The sequence below is a fragment of the Suillus paluster genome, assembly GCF_016628075.1.
Source record: "Suillus paluster strain FC165 chromosome Unknown EDB91scaffold_36, whole genome shotgun sequence".
Classification (NCBI taxonomy): Eukaryota; Fungi; Basidiomycota; class Agaricomycetes; order Boletales; family Suillaceae; genus Suillus; species Suillus paluster.
The window spans coordinates 300,697-314,171 of NW_024537596.1; the positions used below are offsets into that span (position 1 = coordinate 300,697).

A 13,475-nucleotide genomic window follows, 5' to 3' on the forward strand; every position below is an offset into this window, starting at 1 on the left:
CATTAGGAATCGCAAGGTTACTGATCAAGTACGCAACTAGCGACTCCAACAAGATCACCAAGAGGGAAAAGAGGGCACGCCATGGTGCACATTAGATATCCACTACTGAACATGAAGACTCTACAGATTCCTACTAATACAACTCAAATTTCGTTTATAGTTCATAATATGACCCAGATTCAAAAGTTTACATGTATATACAGTGACAGAACCATCCCTCAGCATCTGTTGCAGTTACTGACCATACAGCATTGTGCAGCTGTGTTAAAACAGCTCGACTGTCACTCTGGGACTCTGTTGCTGCCCTAAATAATCTGCCATGCCTGCGGATGTGTGATTTGATGGCAGAGAATGCTGGTTCAATTGGATTAAGTCCAGCGAGTAGGGGGGGAGAAATTCATAGCGGCGACCACTGGAAAACAAAGGTTATTCAATTAACAATACAAATAGCATTACTGACACTTCTCGTATCATCTCAAGGACCAAGTCTGACTTGTGAATTTGGCAGTTGTCCATGACGATTACAGAATTTGGGCCAGGGAAAGGGTTGGTATGAAGTAATAAACCCTCAATAAACTCACCAAAGGACTTGTAGTTGAAAGAGCCTTGTATAATGCTGACATGCAGGATACCATCGAGAGAGAGAGCTGGAAGTACAGAGTATCTATGGGAAACAGTGAATCAATAAATACATCAAAAGAGATAGTAGTGTACCTATTGCCACGTATGAAAAAAGCCTTCTACACTGCTTGGCGACCCCGAATTGACCAAGCTCTCCCTCAATATGATGTCCATCAATCACACGAGCTTTCATCTACAAAAACAAGTTGGTCTGGTCTATAGCACAGGCCAACTTTGTAAATATATGCAGCTCGCTTTTCTGCACTGTGTTCGATTGCCTGTCATGTCAGCTAAGGAGTAGTGTGGTCAGCCATTGCAACACAAGACAAGCAAAACAAGACCACAAAAGGTTACACCTTTTTCATAGAATATCCACTCCTCTGGAGTGCACACCACACTGTGGGCATGGAGACAGACACCCCACAGATCTCCTCTAATCCTTCTTTGAGTTCGTCGAGGTAGCTGTCACATGTTTTATCGAGAGATCCATGTAAGAACTGTTGAAATCAATAAATTAGTATGAAGTATTGAGGCAATCATTAGTACATACTGCAACATCTTTGGAAGTCAAATGACAGTGGCGACCAATCCTATGACAGTCCGTCATTGTTGTTACCTTGCCTGTAGCTCTGAACAATGCTAGGATCCGAAGTATTTGGCAGCGGCTGACATCAGTGTATGTAGATATGGCATCCAGGTCAATGAGGCGAGCCATTCATACAATGGTCCAGCGTAGATCCTTGCTGATGGGCTTGCCTTTGGCCATGTTGAAGATGGAGAGTGATTACAAACGAGATGTGAACGATGGCAAGCTCACACGATGAAAATCACACTCAAAGCTCTCGATTTCTTTGCTGTGCCCTCAGGAGACAATAGATAATGAACAGATGAATGACTGTTAGTGGAGAGGATCGGTTGTTGTTGCTGGAAAATTGTGTGAGGCAGAAAGTAACACCATGAAAACAAGATACTGAGATAGTGGTCAAATTTCTCCGATTTTGTTGGCATGCCCTGGGCACCATAAAATAGATCATCTTTCATTAAAGAATCATAGCATTTGGAGCAGTGGTTGTTGAGAAACAATTGTTTCATTCTATGTATTCAAAAGGGCTGAAAAAGTGGTGTTTCGGCGGCTGTGCCAACTGTTTTGAAAACAGCAATAATTTGATAGGCATGAATGGGACCACTAAATATTGTATGCTACTCATGCAACTTGACTGCATTTCAAATTATCAAAGTCTCAATGACATCCTCTTCCTCTGGAAATGCTGCACTGTTATTTACCCATGCTGTGTAGCCCTTCACGAATGTATCAAATCCTTTTGATCTCAAGTGAGTGCTCCCATCAAGGAGGAGATCCTTCACATGTCTATTGGCTGTACGACCAGGTGTGTAGACATGCAAGTTCGATAGTGATTGGTTGTAAAATGACACGAAGTTGCTCGCTCACTCATCAGCATTCAACACATTAAAAAACTGCACAAGGGCATTGCTTTGAAAAAAAACCTTCTTTCCAAGGTAGCATGGAGGTCTTGTTTGAGATAGAGTGCAACATGAGGTCCATGACTGACATCCAAAGCCAACAAAGGATTTTTAGGACTGCAAGGATTTTTTCATCAATGTCGAGGCTCGAAGGATTGACAATCCAAATCAAAGGCTCAACAGGTGGCTGATATTGTGGCATGGGCTGGTGAAAGGCATGAAAAGGTATCATCCTATTAGATGTTAAGTACTGTTGCTTGATGGACTATGATGTTTGAGAAGCGTACAATACTTTGCTTAAGGTGCGAATGAAGGACTTGTGTCAATGCTGTACAAAATACAACAATTACCTAAACCGGCATCACCGGCATCTGTCAAATTTCAGACTCCTCGCTCCTCCTGCCAAATTTCTCTGAGATCGACCAGCCTGGCTTCGCCACTCGACTTGTCCGTAGTATTAGTACACTACTGAGTGCCGAAACCCTGTTGTACAGTCCCAAAAATGGTAAGCTGTGGCGCACATTTCCACCACCTTAATTATATGACTTTCACACCACCTATTGGAGACAAATATACTATAGCCTTAGTGAAGCGAGGATGTGCGGGGTTTGAGAGATATACTAACGACCACCGAGACACGTCTCCAAGACACTCAGAACATATTGGCTACCTGGGCTTTAGTCTATACGGGAAATGACGGGTTCTGAATATATCTTGTACCACACCTGGCACAGACATCTGGTTCATACCTATCACACAGGTTGGCTTCCATATGTCGTGTATAGATATGCTCGATACCTCTGACACGCATCAATTCTCAGATATATAATATACTTGGATGACACCTGCGCACCATCCTCAGGCTGATCTCACTGGTACTCTGAATGTTGGGAGAATCAAGCACGCAATAAATGAAATGAGCCGCACAAAACATTGCATTACTGATGGATAGTAGATACAGGCATGATTATGGCATAGAAACACCGATTTAGTATGCACAAGCCGCAGAGTATAAACGAGCGTTAAGCATGGGCCCAAAGGAGTTTGTTCTGAATAGTCAGTTGCCACTGGGGGCGGTTGGTGGAGAGGAGTGTTGGAACTTTGGTATTTCCAGGGAAATCAGAAAGATCCTGTTGTAGATACTGCACAAGGATGCTTCATGATAATCAGCAACAAAGCGCAAGGCACCATAACAAGAAACCTACTCGCTATATGCTTTCTCGTATGCTGGACCCTTGTCTTCCATCGCTTGCTCCTTTGCAGCGTTGCAGGCGCTTGCGAGCGAGTCTACAAAATTCCAAAATCTTCCTAGTGTGTAGAGGTCAGACTCAGGTTTGCCTTTCTCCACGACAACCGAATCATCTCCGTCAATGTCCCCTGGGTCACCCGTGTTGAGCTCGAAGTCCGTGTCGTCCTTATTGTAATCCACATCCACATTAATGTTCTCATTCTCGTCATGGTCATTGCTGCTACCGACAGTTCCGGGGGCTGCATTTTCATTGATGAAGGCATTGGCGCCACCATCGTCCTCTTCAGCATCACCATTGAGCATGCTGCACTCTATCTCGTCGATATTGATGCCAAGCTGTGGTCCAATTTTTTCGCGGATTTCCTTTGGGAGAGAAGATATAAGCAGGGGGGAGTAAAGAATACTCAGGGGAACGGTCCTATAGTTGCTGATGCCAAGTAGGTAGACATGCAAGCAGCGCTGCTAGTCTCGAGAGGTTATTATCTATATAATATTTGATGCGACAAAAACATACCAAAAACGCGAGCCTGTTCCAATGAGCTGCGTCAACTTCAATATAGCTGTGAGTGAGGGACCTTGCGACGTCTGTGATACTAGTGCGTTTAGCAATAGATGCAGTTAACTGACAAATATCATTCTCAGAAAAATTTGACATTGTAATTTGGCGCTGCGCACCTTAGACTTCATATTGCCACGGATCGTAGAGAGAGAGTCGCTGACGATCTTAGCGAAAAGAGTGTTGAGCTGCACGTCCTCAAACAGTGCTGCTGGAACTTTGAATACTTCTTGGTGTTCCTTGATAAATTTCTGTCGCAGTGTCAGTTCACTTTAATGTCCGTTCATACCATTGCAAAGGACCTACCAAGATCTGTGGGTGTGTGTCTGTCACATACGCAGTGATGTTGGGCGAAAGCATGCATGCGGTCAGACGGTTTTGAAGTGTAGACTACATTGAATGATAAGTCAGACTCGTGAGGTGTACAGAGACGGCAAATAATACCTTGAAATCTTTAGAGCTCAGTAACTCTTTCAGATTGGCGAGCAATTTAAGCTTTTCTTCGCTGTCATTCTTGAGCATAAGGGCTACAATCCTGATGAGCATCTGGTATATCCCTCCACACTGAAGGGGCACTAAATCATGTACATTTACAGCGAGTTAAAAAAATACCCACATCAATGAACTCATGAAGACTGGTGTTTGGAACACTAACCTCCTCCGCAACTTTATTTGCGTAGACTTTGAGTCATTTTGTGCTGCGAGGCATAAGGGTGACCGGGTAACCCTGACCAACACCAGAATCCACCCTTTGGCAACGAACACCAGCAGTTATAGGCTCGTCAAAGGAGCCATCAGATGACGGTGCACATGGGATGCTCAAGGGAGCTATGGCAGCGATCTGAGCAGCCTGAGTTTCGCAAAGTGAATGAACACTTGTTGGGGCCAATGGCAGGTGGGCTACTAGAGGTGAGCATGCACGACTGATATTACCACGCGGTTGTGAACCACATGCTGAAGGCGGTCGAGATCCTCTGCTGCTGACTGACACGCTCCTGCCTCGTCTGAGCAGGCTGCCACTAGGTGTGAGTAGACCATTTGCTGTTGTCTGCTTAGCTTGTGGCCTCCCGCCCTTGGAGGCTTGAGCACGCACAGGATAATGTGAGATCATGTTGCAGACAGTGAAGGAGCAGGACAACCAATGCTGCAAGTTGATTCAAACTTCGTTAAAAGCCAAGAGCACCCTTAATTGAGTTTACGTTAATTCAATTCAATTCAATTCAATTCACCTGACAGGGATTTTCCAACTGTCATGCATCAAGGCAAATCAGACGGTGCTGCAGACGCAGAAAGGGGGGGGGGGGGGGATGGTGTACAAATTACTATTATAAGTACAGAGTATATATACGACTAGTACATTCACAAGGCTGCAGGCAAGAATTGCAAACACAGTGGCAGAGGTGTGGTCGTGACGGAGGAGTCAGCTGAGTCTGAGGAATTGTGCATTGCTGCTGCTGCCGCTGCAGTCTGTGTGTATGCCGCCAAGTCCCTCCATCCCTACTGCTACTGCCACAACAAGCATGGCGCCGTCACCTACTCCACCACCAAAGCAGAAGCCCAGCCCGTGGCCTCCCAGGCCACCTACTGCATCTCCCTCCGAACCTCCAGCTGCATTTAGCCCGGGCATAAAGCGCCAAGCCGATGAGGATGTTTGTATTACTGTAGGTCCCTCTAACCAGCCCAGCGCACCATCTCCTGCTGGTTGGCGAAAATGACAGAGGAGCTGTGATCGTGACAGAGGAGTGCAGCTTCATCTGGTGAGCCCCACGCTACTGCTACTGCTGCTACAGTGCGGGTTGGCGACAGACACCAGAGAGGAGCTATGAGCATGATGGAGGGATCAAACTTTGCCCGGTGAGCCACACTGTTGCTGTTGCTGTTGCTGCTGCTGCTGCAGTGTGGGTTGGCGACAGATGCCAGAAAGAAGCTGTGATTGTGATGGGGGGGTGGAACTTCGTCTGGTGAGTGAGCCGTGCTGCTGCAGTGCGGGTTGGTGACAAGCACAGAGAGGAGCTGCGATGGTGACGGAGGAGTGCAGCTTCATCTGGTGAACCGCGTGCTGCTGCTGCGGTATGGGTTGACGAAAAACGGCAGAGGAGCTGCAATCATGATATGACGGAGGAGTGCAGTGTGCTACTGCTGCTAATGCTGTGGGCGGGGGTGTGGATGAGGGTGCTGTTGGTGTTGCTGTTGCGAGTGGGGGTGTGGATGAGGGTACAGGTGCTGTTGCTGTTGCCATTGTGGGTGGGGGTGTAGATGGGAGTACAGGTGCTGCTGTTGCTGCGGCGGCGGCCCAGGTTGATTTGGGTACATGTTATAGCCTAGGTGTAGTTAGAATTTTGATGCTATAATAACGACGAAGAACTTACTGGTATACGACCTTTCTATAACCTCGTGACGTTGCTGTGAGCCCCCTAGGTAGAGATACGGAGCTGGTGGCAGCAGGACCATATAACTGTGGTGGAGGAAGTTGTGAATGGTGTAGAGGAGGGTGGTAGTATTGGGGGGGAGGGAATCCTGGTGGCGGCACAAAGTGAGCTTGATTTTGGTGATCTAAAACGTGAACCATTGAATCTTGCTGGACAGATGGAAGCTGGCTAGAGGGACCGGCAATCATTTGACTGGTCTTCGATGTTGCTGCCTTCCTTTGTGTGCTGGAAGTGGTTGCCTTTGCCTTTGATTTCACAGTTGTCCTTGACTTGGGAGGGGCCCGATCAAAGGTAGGAACTGCAACCAGAGGGACCTGGGTATTGTGCTCCATATGGTCATCTAATTGGGGTGTGTCACCGGATTTCTTCAAAGCCTTCTTCTGCTTCATTTGTCGCACGGCCATTTCCTGAACCTCTGCCACATTCGTAACTCTCAGTGGCGATTCACGGAGCGTCTCGGGAATTACAAGATGGATATGATTGTAGTTATGAATAGAGTAGGCGTTGATGAAGTAGTGTGGGGTTGACTTGTGCCGAATGATAGGTTTCATACGAGAAGTTTCGAGCCGTTCTTGGCGCACAGGTTGCTGGAGGGTCTCTGTACACTGTGAATCAACACAGTTGTGCTGGAGATTGATAACACATATGATATCCTATAGTGCAAGGGTCAGAAACAGCACACACAGTCATAGGATATCAAATTTACCACCGCCGTCGTGACAATCTCATCGTCGGTCAGGTTCAGACAGGGTAGATGGACAGAAGCGTGCAAAGCGTCTGTGAACGAAAAGAGCTGGAGTCCAACTGTGAACAACAGTGTTGGGATTCTCAGATGACATGAGGATCTCGTGAACACGTCCAACACATGTCTAACAATATCTCCGCATTAATCAGGAGTCCTGCAGTGAAGAAATTGCTCACCTGTCCATCTGTTGCTCGACGGAAGATAACATGACTATTCAGATATGCGACATCCCCTTCCCTCGCTACAACCGATTTGCCTTGATAGTAAACAACGCCAGGCTGCGCAGTCTTTAGAATCTTCCAGCAATGAGTTTCGTTCCAGGCCACTGTGTTATCTCTTGCTGTTTTTCTGTTAGTGCCAAGAGTAGTCTGAGTTTTCCTGGAACCTATGTGAAAAGAATTAACAGCGATAGAGTGAACATAGTGGGCTAGGTTTACCAGGTATCGGAGTACTGCGATTGAAGACTGATAACCCAAGCAATTGTGCTTGCTCTGGGTGTTCGTCAAGATACCCTAGAATTTGTGCTCCTCCCCGGACCCATTTCGAGGCTTTGTTATCATACCAATACCCGCCAGTGACGATATGCTTGATGGCATCTTGATGAGCAAATACTCGGCAAGTGTTGTGGCTTGGTGCCTGGCGATTGCTGTATACACACGACAAACAAAATACATGATTGAAGGATTCGTATCGTTCTGTTGAAAATATCATGGCTGGTCCGAAATGCCGAATATACGCTGGGAGATGGACTAAGAAATGAAATTTGGGCTTGCTTATAATGATGCTGGGCGCGCACTGCACTGTGACATTAAGAAAATCTTGAATCGTTCGAGACAACTTTGCCTAGAAAAGGATGAGAATCGAAGTTGTTGAATATTTCTGCATAAACCTACAAGATAAGCTTCTGTATTTACAATTTTTGTGTGCCAGACGAGTACAACGAGTTCTCCTATCACAGTCCACACATTGAGAACAGTCAAAGGGACGAGGTCATAAATTAAAAATGGCATCACTTGCACCAAGCTTTTGAAATGTTTTCCTATCAGACTACCTTTGTAATGGCAGACGTAGTCTGCATTCAAGCATGGAGCATTGAGTCCGTCCTTATCAACAGAGTTGAGACGGATCTGAAAGATGCCCATGAGCTTTGCCTTGTCAAGCAAAAAAACGGTTTGCCCCCAAAAATACTTGACAATGCCAAGCAGTATTGTATGCAGAATTTCCGTCGGAGTGTCCAAGTGTATATCGAGACCTGCCAAAAGTGTGAATGAGAGTTCAAAATCACTAGAGTACTAAACTAACCTTCCATCCCCAACAACGGGTTAATAGTGTCATCAAGCTTGTTGCCTTGCAAAAGTTCCGCAAACTCTTTCTCAAGGACAGCTGTAACTTCAGCTTCAGGCATTGCTTGGGTGCTGGCCGCACACTTTCGAAGTTTCTTCCCGAGTTCCACTAATGCGTTAAGGATCAAACCAGAAGCGGAATCGCAAACACCAGTCGATGACACTGAATTCTTGATCTTCTCCGATGCTCCTGACTTCAACGCAATCTCAAACTGTTGTCGGATCTCTGCCATCGTATTTTCGGGGGTTCGTAGATTGCCCGACTGCAAGTACAACATTAGGTATTAGAATGTAGTTCAAATATATTCCTACCATGAAAAGGCTGCTGTACCCATCACCAGACGCCTTGTGTTCTTTCGTCCCACCAATATCACAAGTCCTGCAAAAATAGTTGCAGTTTAAGCCCGCGTGGCTACATTCTTCTGCTTGCATGGGATTGTCTCCAGCCAGGAAAAGCCCATACGGAATCAACAAAACCTCTTCATTGTATTTGCAATCCCAGGCGACAATACCAGATGTGGCAGCGTTACTGCAGATTGAGTCAGAACTTCAACTTTAGCAGATCGAGGAAACAACATACCATATAGACTCTTTCATGGCCCGCATAAGTTCCATAGGAGCAGCGTGCGGTGAAGACGTGACAAATCACACAAAAAATTCCTTCTTGAGCATCTCACGTGGTAGGTTGGCATTTGACATGTAAATTGTGTGGTGTTTGTTCCATTGCTTTGAGACATTGCCAGAAACATTGTCCATAAAAATGAGGAGGGGAACCATATGGACCATCCGGCCGTTAGACTTCTCATGCAGCGGATTCGGAGAAAGCGATGCATATTTGGCCGATGAAGCTGTTGTGTTGTGTGAGTACTGAGTCACTGATGCAATGAATGCAAATCAACGCACGCGTGAGGCCACAATCAAGTTCACCTGGAGTTGCAGCAATCTCTTCAAACGATCACATGAACGCAGATGTCGGAATAATCTCACATTCCTCGTTAACGATGAATCTGGCCTAATACAGTGAGGACCTTGTATATCTAGATAGGTTCACAACCAGGAGACATACCTCCGTTCGTTCGACCACCCGACCAAGTGCATATAAGGCCTTCTCATCTGACTGCTCGCATGGGTCAGAGTCGCCGTCACTCAAATCTGCAGGCAGCGCGGCATGAAAAAAGCGCTCCGGTATAAAATACCCTCCAGAATCATCCTGTAATAGTTCACCTGTGAAATAGATCATTCCATCCACACGAACTGCAGGTGGTGAGGGCAGATCAAGCAACATCTTCTTGCCGTTGAACACTTGCGACATTCCCTCCCCGCTATCTTCCGGATAGTCTTGCATTGCAAAATGAGTTAGTGGATTTGCATAGTCCTAGATCTTGGTGTCACAGTTGCCGTTACATACAAAAACACGCTGGACATACCTTTGCGATCAATTTCGCAACATCATTGATGTAAAATACATTCCCAGAACGAGCTGTCACCTTCTCTGTCGGATCGCCGACAAGAGTATCCAGATACATATGGGATTTCTTGATGGCGCCAAGTGAGGGGACATCTCGAGCGCCGAGCTCTTGCACCCAACTGAGGACTGCCCTCTTCTGGGCATCAGAAAATGGGAGACGCGGAGAGCTGAAAAGGAGAGAGGTCACGAAATGCTTGATGGGAATTTAAGCGCTACAATCTTACTAACACAAAGAGAAACAAACCGCTTTTGATGGCCAGGGATACGCTGGATTGTCCAGCGAGACAGTGTCCTTGATGTTCGTTCTTTCGTGGATATCATCTAGTAATGTGATTGAGTATAAGGCCCACAGAATTAATCATAAAGTCACTCACCAGGGAGCTCTATCCCAAAATCAGGTGTGTTGTCGTCAGAAAGTTCTTGCTCGTCGTTGATCGGGGCAAGTGGTGTTGAGAAGGGTACTTCTCCCGAAGCGATAATTGCCTTGACTTCTGTGAATAAGTCCAAAGGACCCTTGTCGAACCCGAACGTGCGGTTGCCAATCATTTTGTTCAAAAGCTCGGATTCGGAGTGCCCATTATCTGCCACTGGCACGGGTGCTGTGGATGGTAGCGCACCTAATAGCGCATCAGTAGGTAGCACGTCATAGAAATCCACGTCCATCGGAGAGTCATTGGTATCAAAGAAGTCATCAGCAGCAATGAAATCATTAGTATGTGCCCGGTCAACTTTTTGGTGCTGCTTGAAGCGTTTTCTTTGAGCGTAACGGACGTGGATTCCTTGTGCTATGTGTTTTGAGATATGCCGAAACTCCATCAAATGACATTTGCCATTCTTGAGAGGGCACACCGTGCATTGGACGCGCTTTTGAGTATTATCAGAATATTGAAGGACTGCAGCACCAAGTCAGTAGAACATTCATACAACGAGATGAAAGAACACACACTAATACCATCAACCAAGTCTCCGTTATTCAGTGTCATGCCGAACTGATATTTAAGCCTCGACTCGGTGACTTGATGCTCAATCTCTGAGGCGCTGGTGATGTGGTCACGTGAGTTTTCACCCTTGAAATCAACAAGTCTGAAGTCCCATGACGCGATGTCTTCAATCACAGCTTGGTCCTCATCAACTCTCCACAATGACCAACCAAGTTACCCACTTTTCGACCGTTATCAGTCCAGGGGGTCAGTTTGATGATTCCGATGGTGCACCATGGCAGCGCATCCTCGTTACCATGTGTTTTCCGGGCAGGCTCCCAAGGCAGACAATTCAAGGGAATATTGTGAGTACTTGTTGTTGCCGTCGTCGATACACTTGCTCATTATTATGCATGATAGCCTGTCCATATTTCAGTTTCTGTTGCCGAAGAATATGGGCCATTTACCTCCCCAGTTATGGAGGCCATATCAGTGGATCTTTGCCCCACTCGTCCGAATTCACCACTAATAGATGACGTGAGTTCTGAATTTTTTACTAGATATTTTTGGATCTTACCTCACCCAGTTCACTCCCAGTCAAGCCGACAATAATCTTTCCTCCCAAGAGGATGTCGTTATTCCATTCCTCCCACTTCGAGAAACCTTCAACTATGCTAATCCGATGGAATGGGCCACGCTATCGAGGGAGATCAAAAGATGGTTGGTGACTGAAGTAGACATCAGGTCTCAATTGTGGACATGGGGACGCGATGCTTTTTGGCTTACATTCGTCGCAGCATACCCTTTGTTTCCTGGAGGCAAATGGCCAATGTGGGACCCTCGAGTTCCTGTGGAGGGGACATTTATTAAGGAGTGGTTGGGACAGCCGAGTGATGTGAAAACAGAGGGCGATCAATCTGTCCTGGCTCTGCTCAGTGATATATGGGCCAAATTTAGCAGACATACTGCACTCTTTTACCCTTTCCCTCTTGTTGCTGTCAACTAACTCTAGGACACTCGTTTGTTCGCTGATACATATTTGTTGGTTAGATATTAGTCTGCATCGTGTGTACTACTACTGTGCCAATGATACCATTGTTTGATGCCTCCGAGTCAGTGTGATGCTGCCACTGAGACGCTTCCCATCGCCCAAGATTGTGATCTAGATAGTTCATCTGTCAGTGCTTTCGTGGATGCGGTGGTTGCGGCGTACACACATAGATGTGAGGATCAGCCATACAGGTCGCTTACATATTAGCACCAGCTAGGTCACAGGTCTAATACAGGGTCTGATTTTCGACTGTTCTATATGACTGACCTTGATATGTCCGATATATGTACCGCAAAGGGTCTGTACTGGCCCTGATTTGGACGGATTTTTAGCTGTGACCAAGTTATCAGCCAGGATCAGGATAAAACCTTTCATAAACACCGCATGTGTACCCTATGTAGGTTAAATTTATTATTTATGTGGCAAGGCTGCAATCAAACCAGTATCTACCGTGTTGCCATGTGTTTTATATAAGTTTCGCACTACCTCTGTTCGGGCCAAAGCGGCAACTGGTAGTGTAAGCCAGGCTGGTCACGAGCCTAACCTGTAGCCGCATTTGGAATGCTACACCTGCTGATGCCATACCGGGTAGTTCCTACTCCAACTATTACCATCGAGTTGCCATCTGAGTCGATTCTTGCTCGACCTATCACAAAACTGTTCAGGACTCCTGTGAACACTGGACGGTTTACAGACGTGGGCGATCTTGAAAAAGATGGAACGACTGCCCTGCAGGGGACTAGTGAGGGGTGCATATGTAACACACCGTGACTGGGTTCAAACTTCGAAGTGAATCGATGGTCAACTTCGATCCAACTTTCCTACATAAAGGGACATTTTTTGCGACCTTTTTTGCGAGGCTTCCTTTGTTCAAGTGCGCTGCGGTGGATGTCTCTGTGCTAGTAGTGCTTCTCATACTGCCCTCGTGTCAGGACTCAGGATCTGTGAAAGACTTGAAAGGATCATTGTAAGTTGGAACTTGGCACAGACTGACGTATAAATTCGCATCTTTCGCATTCATCCTGCTCCAACTTGAACAACATACATCTCTGCAATACTCATATAGCTTTCCTCGACCTCCGCGATGGTGCCATTTGCATCTGCGAAAGAGAATATTCACTACGCCTGTCAGGTCACCACAACCGGGTACAGTTGCACCTTGCATAACTACTTTGATGTTTCTACCATGGATAAAGAGCTAGCATCCTTCAAGCCCTCGGACAGTGTAAGCTGGATTATCTATGTGTCACGAATGGTGACCTCATATTCGCAGCTTTACGACGCTGTGGCTCGTGCCTGGGACTTGCGCCATTATCCACATCCTCAGGGTTTTGGCCGGGAACGATCCCGTTGCTTCGCCAGCGTGATAGAAAATTCACCTTGTGATATGGGAATAGCATGGGACAGGCCTGGCTATCGCCCTCGTCGTTCGTCTTATGAGGAGTGCCGTGGTGCCGTGCCTGTAATACCAAGTGAGGTCAACATCATGGTCCCCTACATCCCATCCATGGATTGTGGAGAGGATCCAGCGCTCCAATCAGCGTCTGGATCCTTATTAATTCTGGGAAGCAATAACTTGGCCGTTGACGGACCAATTGGCACCCAATTCGA

General features: G+C 46.5%; 5 protein-coding genes across 5 annotated transcripts; 1 reads left to right on the forward strand and 4 right to left on the reverse strand.

The window, feature by feature from the left end:
- Positions 1-426: 426 nt before the first annotated feature.
- EDB91DRAFT_1055224 (uncharacterized protein) lies at positions 427-657 on the reverse strand (the record flags this gene model as incomplete). Its single annotated transcript, XM_041313896.1, has 1 exon — positions 427-657. A coding segment is annotated over one exon (231 nt), but the record flags the coding sequence as incomplete, so codon positions are not given.
- Positions 658-971: 314 nt separating this feature from the next.
- On the reverse strand, positions 972-1,309 carry EDB91DRAFT_1002071 (uncharacterized protein; the record flags this gene model as incomplete). The annotated part of the gene is made up of 2 exons (XM_041312249.1): positions 972-1,118; positions 1,172-1,309. Coding segments are annotated over 2 exons (285 nt in total), but the record flags the coding sequence as incomplete, so codon positions are not given.
- A 1,816-nt stretch (positions 1,310-3,125) lies between these two features.
- On the reverse strand, positions 3,126-3,808 carry EDB91DRAFT_1055208 (uncharacterized protein; the record flags this gene model as incomplete). Its single annotated transcript, XM_041313893.1, has 2 exons — positions 3,126-3,258; positions 3,309-3,808. Coding segments are annotated over 2 exons (633 nt in total), but the record flags the coding sequence as incomplete, so codon positions are not given.
- Positions 3,809-5,748: 1,940 nt separating this feature from the next.
- Positions 5,749-10,749, reverse strand: EDB91DRAFT_1083172 (uncharacterized protein; the record flags this gene model as incomplete). The annotated part of the gene is made up of 18 exons (XM_041315589.1): positions 5,749-6,188; positions 6,278-6,425; positions 6,475-6,942; positions 7,044-7,130; positions 7,259-7,467; positions 7,520-7,728; positions 7,879-7,925; positions 7,976-8,334; positions 8,385-8,688; positions 8,738-8,954; positions 9,075-9,273; positions 9,329-9,352; positions 9,413-9,437; positions 9,492-9,800; positions 9,853-10,086; positions 10,138-10,214; positions 10,268-10,510; positions 10,665-10,749. 18 exons carry the CDS (start codon positions 10,747-10,749, stop codon positions 5,749-5,751), a joined length of 3,684 nt encoding a protein of 1,227 aa, XP_041175937.1.
- Positions 10,750-11,034: 285 nt separating this feature from the next.
- Positions 11,035-11,935, forward strand: EDB91DRAFT_1237955 (uncharacterized protein; the record flags this gene model as incomplete). Its single annotated transcript, XM_041321649.1, has 4 exons — positions 11,035-11,178; positions 11,234-11,324; positions 11,374-11,708; positions 11,864-11,935. 4 exons carry the CDS (start codon positions 11,035-11,037, stop codon positions 11,933-11,935), a joined length of 642 nt encoding a protein of 213 aa, XP_041175938.1.
- Positions 11,936-13,475: the final 1,540 nt, after the last annotated feature.